At 34.1% G+C, this 8,012-nt stretch overlaps 1 protein-coding gene across 1 annotated transcript; it reads right to left on the bottom strand.

The window, feature by feature from the left end:
- Positions 1-256: 256 nt before the first annotated feature.
- LOC131059097 (uncharacterized) lies at positions 257-1,749 on the bottom strand. Its single transcript, XM_057992502.1, has 3 exons — positions 1,288-1,749; positions 988-1,196; positions 257-856 (listed from the first exon to the last, which is right to left on the bottom strand). The coding sequence occupies exons 1-3, from the start codon at positions 1,745-1,747 to the stop codon at positions 545-547; spliced, it is 981 nt and encodes a 326-aa protein (XP_057848485.1). The 5' UTR covers positions 1,748-1,749; the 3' UTR covers positions 257-544.
- Between the last annotated feature and the right edge of the window lie 6,263 nt (positions 1,750-8,012).

Below are 8,012 nucleotides of genomic sequence, written 5' to 3'. Positions count from 1 at the left end.
TTCAACTATATAATCATCTTATTTTTATGAACAAAATAAGATGAACAAAAATTATATTTAATTATTAAACTATTTGATATTTAAATATCTATCTAAAATTTTCAAGATTCCCTTTAGATCATTTTTTTTTCATATTCGCAAATATTTCTGTACATTGTATCTTTTGAGTATTGTAAATCAATAGCTTAACATATTTCTGAATCTGACACAATTCAAGATAGACAATCTGAATAAAAAAATAAAATGAAGAAAAATGTCAAATGCCAAAAATCCAGTGGTCTCCATGAGATTATCATTTAGCTCGATTCTTAAAAAACCACAGTATTTAAAGCTACGGCAAAATTCTTTTGTTCTTCATTTTCCACAATTATTAGAGAGGCCTGGAAAATATTTTAAATCCAATTATCAGACTTTCTGCAACCCCCCCAGAAAAGGAAAAATTGAAAAAAAGCGCGCCGCTACAAAATCCAAATTTTATTTCCTAAAAACCCATCTTTTATTTCCTAAGAAATCTATAAAAATTCGTCCTTCCATGAAAAGGCAATTAAACAACTCCAATGGCAGTGTGAAGGCAGCCATTGGAGCAGCTCGGATGGAAAGTTGAAAGCTTTAAATTTGGAGAAGTCTCTGCAGAGGATGGAACTGCAATGCTAAGCTTAAGCGCAGCTTTGTCGTCCATGGCCGGTAATATCGTGGAGCTCACACTGGGCTTAATATCACTGCGGAAAGGAAGAGGCAACGAACAAGGAACGCTGCCAAATCTAGCGTGCATTTTCATTCCTTCTAAACTAAATCCTGCCATGGATTCCAGACCACGAGACCTCCCCAGCGGGAAATTGGCAACGCGTGAAGAACACTGCAATAACAAAAGGTAGGGATATATATACACACATAGACAGCAAAAACAAAGCGCAACATATACACAATGTATATATCAAATTCACTTACAGAGCAAAAACACACAATGTGTATATCAAATTCATTTACCGTTTCTGGAGATGTGTCAAACATGCTGGATCTGCGCTTCTGTTTGTTCAGATTACTTTGCCTAAGGAAATACTTCTGCGCGTGGCTAGCCACCTGCGTGGGGGTTCTGCTGGTCACGAAATTCTTCGAAATGGCCCTCCATTCCCCCTTCCCGACGGCGCGCAAGCCCATCAGGAACACTCTGTGCTCTTCTTCACTCCACGGCACGCCTGCAACGAACCTGAAACTCAGAATCTAACAAAATGCACATACTCACTATGTATATCATTTCTTCACATTAGGGTTTTTGTGTGTATATACCTTTCTTTCTGCATTTTGCAGGGGCGACGCAGTCCGACACATAGCCAGCTCCTTGCGATCCCGAGATGGATTGCTCTGGCAATACTCTCGAATTACTATGAGGGGAGATATTTCCTGTGCTGGAGCTCTTTCTCAGGATATTGCTGGTGGTGGGATTCAAACCCGCGTCCAGCCTGACACCAAAGAGCTTCACTCCTCGCCCTGGACATGTCCTGGCATTATGCCCATTTTGGCCGCAGTGAGAGCACCTCCTCCCCATCATCGTCTCCCTTACCGCATTGATTTTCACAGTAAAAATGGTGTCTCTAGATCTGCTATATGTAGCGGTTAGATTTCGATTTTGTACAGAAAATAATACTCTGAAAGATTTTTCAATAAAATGAGAAAAATGAGAGGAGGGGAACCAGTGGAAGTTGATAAATGTCGTCCAACGAGATAAACGCTTGGAAAACTCGCGCATCAGCTTTGACTTACTTGGCGAGTTTCATTCACATACATACATATGCATCCTCATGCCCATGGTCGCTCTCATGTGACCGTCCGCTTAAAATTAGGGCCGTTTACACGTTTTTTACAGTGAGGAATGTTAAAAACATAGCCGTCAAATTTGAAACGGAGGTATAAAAATATCATTTATCAAGAAGTGCAGAAACTAGTGGTGTTTGGAAGTCATACAGCTGTAGCCCGGGAGAAGGATAATGACTGGGCTTTTAACATTTATTTTAAATTTGTTTTTTTATTGTTATTTTTTAAAATTCACCATAGTTCAGTCTAGATTACACGTGGTCTATAAATTTTGTTTTAAAGATTTGTTTGTATTGTTACTAATATATCTTTAAAAAATCTATATTTTTTAAATTCAATACAGATCATTTTGTTTTAAAAGTTTGTTTGTATTGTTAAATATAAATTTTGTTTCAAAAATTTGTTTGTATTGTTACTAATATATCTTTAAAAAATCTATATACTTTTAAAATTCACTACGATTTAGTTGAGATTATATGTGATCATAAATTTTGTTTTAAAGGTTTGTTTGCATTGTTTTTGATTAAAAAAGCAGCGTTAATTAGGGTGCTGACCTTTGACAAAAAGCAACATCAAGAAAGATGATGTTGGAAGAGAATCACAGCCCAAAGGCGGAAAGGAACAAACACAGGAACACAACCAACTAGGGAACAAACCCTACTCAAGGGGGGGACGGGCCACCCAAACCCCCACAAGGGGGGGTATGGGGCAAGGGAGAAGATTTCCCCTTGCACCTACGAGCAACCACAAACCAGGCAATGCTAAGATCAGTCGGAGGGGCCCCCGTAGGGTCAACAACATAGGAGACAACAGAAGGTTGGAAGAGGGTCGTAGGGGGCTACATAACATCAACGACAGCAGGTTGAGAGAGAACAACAGTAGCAGGAGCAAATCCAGCAGCAGGGGAGGGTTGCAGGATACGAGAAGTGGAAGTGGGGGCCCCCTCGAAAATGAGGCCACAAAAACATCAGTAAGAGCAACGAGAGCCATGGGGGCCACGACATCATCCCCATGGGAGGAGCCAGCAAACACAGAATCCGTCTGTAAGGTGGTCAACAATAGCATTCTTCCACCAGGTAGAGACCCCTTTGTGTTGTGGAGAAGAGCATCCCGAAGCAAGATGGCCAGTAGAGAAGCACCTTCTACAGCGAAAGGGGAGGCCTTCAAAATCCAGCAGTTGTGACCAAGGCCTATCCCCCACCATAAGAAACACGTCACCCGGGAGAGGAGAAAAGATGTCGATATCAACAAGAATGCAGGCAAAGGTAGTGTGTTACATAGAGGACGTAGCATCATCAACCTTCAAGAAACAACCAATAGAGTTACCGATCGCCTCATAGCAAGAGTGCTCCCAAAAATGAACAGGGAGATTGATGAGTCGAACCCAAACTAGACGCACATTAAGTGGTTTAGTGAGAGGGTTGAAAGAGGTTGTCCAAGGCTTGATGGAGAGGGAGTGCACTCCCCAAGCCCAAAGTTGGCTCAAAATCAAATCCCTATTAGCAGAAGAAGTGAAGGAAGCATCAAAAAATCCTTTAGCATAGGGAAAAAGATCGATATTGAGAGCAATCAAAGGCCACCAGGAGATACTAATCTAGTGCTGAAGGTCCGGTAGGGAAGGCTAGAGCCCAAAGAATCTGCACACCAAAGCACAGCGCTAGTAAAACCTAATGTTGTCCACAACATCCTGTCCGCAAACCACCACAAGGGAGGATTTCGCACAAGGGAGAGGACGGACCCCCTTAGAGGGTTGGGCGGAAGATTTGGCCACACGAGCGAAGCTATGCATACTAGCAAGTTTGGGCAAAGGACCAGCAACATCAGCGACATGCGACAGGGTCATTTCCCCAAAAGCCAGAGAGTCGACAACAACAGGATCCACAATCGAGTAACCGGGGGGTGGATGCAGCACCAGGCACATCAAATACCACGAAAGGGGTCACCGACCAAATATCAGTAGCATGGATCGTAGGAGTCGAGGACCCTACGCCAGGAAGGGGGGGAAAGCAAAGCCCCAGACATCCGCAGCAGAACCAGGGGCGTTCAAATAGAGGGAGGCAGGAGAGCCGTTGGAGGGAGATGGGAGAGCCAATTCTTGTTTTAAAGGTTTGCTTGCATTGTTACTGATATACGCCTTTAAAAAATCTATATAAAATATATCAAGAGTAATGATGGTGTTCATGTTTTATATATATAGTAGAGATTACATGTGGTTTGCTTGCATTGTTACTGATATATGTCTTTAAAAAATCTATATAAAATATATCAAGAGTAATGACCGTGTTTGTGTTTTATATATATAGTAGAGATTACATGTGGTCCATAAATTTTATTTTAAAGATTTACTTGTATTGTTACTAATATATATGTCTTGAAAAAATCTATACATTTTTAAATTCACTATGGTTTAGTCGAGATTACATTTGATCCATAAATTTTGTTTTAAAGGTTTGCTTGTATTATTAGTATGTTTATCTTTAGAAAATCTATATAGATTATATTAAGAGTGATGGCCCTGTTATATATATGTATGTGTGTGTATGAAAAGTAATGATTGTGTTATTGTTTAGTCAAGATTATGTGTGATCCATATTTTTTGTTTCAAAGGTTTGCTTGTATTGTTATTTCTATGTATATCTTTAGAAAAACTACATAAAATATATCAAGAGTAATGATGGTGTTATAATTTGGTAACAACAACATATTGAACAAAAAAACATGTTAGGTATATTGATGAGGACATTTGTAATATATCTAAATATTTTTTATTGTAAGGTCATTTACGAGTACAAGTGGCTTTATTAGGGGCATTTAATTTGAAATCGAATCCATATATAGTATAGAAAAATAATGACTATGTTATCATTTGATAACAACAACATATTGAACAAAAAAACATGTTAGGTATATTGATGAGGACATCTTCTATATATGTAAACATTTTTTTATTGTAAGGACATTTACTAATAGAATTGATTTTATTAGAAGTATTTAATTTGAAATCTTCATTTTTTTTTGTCAAATTCTTAATTCGCTCATTATTACAAGGTTATGTTTATTCATTCTTGTAGATCAATAAAGTTGTTTATTTTTAATGGTTGAGATTTAAATTTTGATAAACATGATTTAAGGGGAGGTTTCTATATACAATGTTTCTCATCTCCTCCTTAATATTATTATATACTATCTTGATTTTATTAGCTAACATTTTCATATAAAATCCAATGATTAGATATTTCTTAGACAACTATAAATCTCTCCATATAATCGGGAGTGGATCCAATAGGTTATATATTCTTTTTTATGAAAAGATCCATTAAATATATTTTTAAAATTAGAAAAATAAAGATTAATCTAGAAGGAATATCATGATTTTCATCTTATATTTATGTGTATGATGTTTATGGATGATGAGTGTTGAACAAAATTCTGATAGACAATTTTGCAAGAAGAGAAGTTTTATTTTGTAGATGAGGTTTATTATAAAAAAAAATTTAAGAGAAAGATGTTTCTATATAGTAATTTAATTATTGTCATTTTTTATTATTGTTTGTATGTCTTTCTAGTACTTCTTATCTATTGTATTAATATCTTCAGGCCTCGATAAATCCTCATTATTTTATTTTAAAAAATAAAAGAATAACCAATAGAATTTCAAATCAAATGGTATTGGACCTAAATGAACTCTAGTGATTTTTTTTTCTAAGTTATCAAGTCCACAATTTATGTAATATTGAAAGTAAAAGATTTTAAAAGACAACTTTAAAAAAAAAAATGATTTATATGAAGAGATTTTTAGTTAGATCTCTTAGAATTTTAAAAATAACATGACCTACATTTAAGTTAGATCTATGTTTAATAAAATGGTAAAGGACATTATTTTTAGAAAAGAAAATTTAACTTAGATTTAGGTTTAATTAAATGGTAAATCATATAATTTTAAGGAAATATAAAGTTGTAATAGTGAGATTTGTATATTTATGTATTTAGTTTTATTTTATTTTTGAGGATATATTTTAATACATGTATATGTTAGTAAATTGTACAATCTTGTATGAAGTTTACCTCATTTCTTTAGACATTATTTATTTCTAAACACATAAATATTTTGATACATTCATTTTATTCATATATGTATCATATTTATCCATGCATCAGTAGTAATTTAGTCATAAATCATCCAAATTTAATCATTTCATTTCTTAAGGTCATTTATATGGCAATGATCATGGGTTTGACCCCATAGTTTTTGAAATTCAAAATTTTATGATATTTTATATTTGCTACTATTTAAAGGAGTTTAATTACATTCATTAAATAAATCAAGCGGTATATAAAATTCAAACAAGTCCTCTATCATTCTAGAACATTAAAAAAAATACAATAATGACGAATATTTGATTTGGTGCACTAAAGGAGTAAAGAATCTACATACAACATTCTACGAGCCTTTCTATCTTCAAACTTTTGTACATATTGTTAGGGGATTGAACTAGGGATTAAAGCACAACAGCAATCCCACATTTGGATAAACATAAAAAAAAAAAAAAAAAAACAACAAACAACAAATAAATAAACAAACATTATTTTATCAACCTTAGTTAGTGCATACATGGCATTATGTGGTGCATAGGGCTAATGGTGGATTCAAATAGATGACATTCAATTAAACTTAATTTAAGTTAATGGAAAGGGACTCAAGTATAAATAAGAGATCCCAATGGATTTCTTTGCACAACTTGAATGTTGAAATGGAGGAAACATTTCTTTGTCAAAAGGAAAATTATGTCCCTTCACGATTTAGTTTCACTACATACATTGAGATTAGACTAATTACTTAAAGTGCTTAAATAGATATTAACTACTAGGAATATGTAAATACAAATAAATAATTTTTTTTTCCTAACTACAAGAATACAAATTAGAGACAATAGAAAGTCTTTGATTTAAATTTGAGCATCTCAAGTAATGACACCAACTCAACATGCAAACTTTCATATGTAGTGTTGTCATCTTGTACATTAAGAGATGAGAACAAACTAAAAAATAATGAAGATCCACTTCAATGCTCTAGGCAAATTGTAAAACCTATAATTTGAATACACAAGAAAATATTGTATAGTAGAGATATAAATAAATTAGATAAATAAAAAGGTGTAAATAATAAATTAAAAAATGGAAAAACCTCCATGTGATTGAATATCTTCAAGGTACTTGCACATGAATAGAGGAGGAAAAGTGTTTGGGGGCTATTTTGAGAATTGTCTTAAGTAAGTCCCTACTTTGGTGTTTCAACCTCCACAACAACTAGATAAATAAAAGGAAAATAGACAAAATGATTATGATTTTATAGATAAGGAATGTGATAAATTCTAAGATGCTCAATAGGTACAACAAAGATATTGCCAAAAGGCCTGAGGAAGCCAAGAGAGCTATGAGATAATCTCATAAGAGCTTGAGAGTGTTGTAGCAAGTTGTAGAGAGTTGTGTGTGAGCAAGAGAGAATAAGAGACCCAAGAAAATTCTAAGAGATTGTGTGGAGTGAAAAAATAGGTTTAGAAGTGAGAAGAGGAGGGAAAGAAAGGGGCGATGAGTCATTTTAATCATTTTGAGCCATTTCCCCTAACTTATCAAGCAAACAAGTGGGAAATGATCCAAAAATAGTTTTCAATAATAAAATATCATAGGATGCTAGCACAATGTGTGGACATATATGTTATGTGCTAGTTTCTAGACAAATCACACTAAAAAGGGGTGAGAGATGAGGGAACCATAAGATTAATGTAAAAGTGACACAAAAGGGTAATTGCTGAAAATGGATCTTGAGCATCCTTAGGGGGAAAAGGCTAATGCTAAGGTTGAAATGAACCTACACAAACAATAGGTAAATTTACACTAAATTGGATGGCATTGTGTAGGTGAAATTGCAAGTATATGCAATTTTTGACACTACACATGTGAACCTAAGGAGTGACCATGAAACTGACTATTTCTCTAGTCGTGTTTCTAAGTATTTTTATTTTCTTTACTACTTTGTTGTGTGTATGCATATTTTTTAATAAATTAAATTATTCTTTTATAGATATTTGAAATCCAACTATTTTTGTTTATTAATTTATTTTATTAAATAAAAAATATAAATTTATAAAAAAATAATTGTAATCAAGAAAATAATACATACATATATCTTTCTATATGTA

Source organism: Cryptomeria japonica, chromosome 9, assembly GCF_030272615.1.
Source record: "Cryptomeria japonica chromosome 9, Sugi_1.0, whole genome shotgun sequence".
Classification (NCBI taxonomy): Eukaryota; Viridiplantae; Streptophyta; class Pinopsida; order Cupressales; family Cupressaceae; genus Cryptomeria; species Cryptomeria japonica.
The sequence above is the reverse complement of the archived record's forward strand: the minus strand, read 5'-3'. Positions and strand labels throughout refer to the sequence as shown.

Excerpts from the sequence above, each read along its gene's own strand:
- LOC131059097 (XM_057992502.1), bottom strand. The coding sequence starts at position 1,747 with ATGCGCGAGTTTTCCAAGCGTTTATCTCGTTGGACGACATTTATCAAC. Across the intron at positions 1,197-1,287 it reads TGCAAAATGCAGAAAGAAAG|GCGTGCCGTGGAGTGAAGAA; the intron begins GTATATACACAC and ends GGTTCGTTGCAG. Across the intron at positions 857-987 it reads TTGACACATCTCCAGAAACG|TGTTCTTCACGCGTTGCCAA; the intron begins GTAAATGAATTT and ends TTGTTATTGCAG.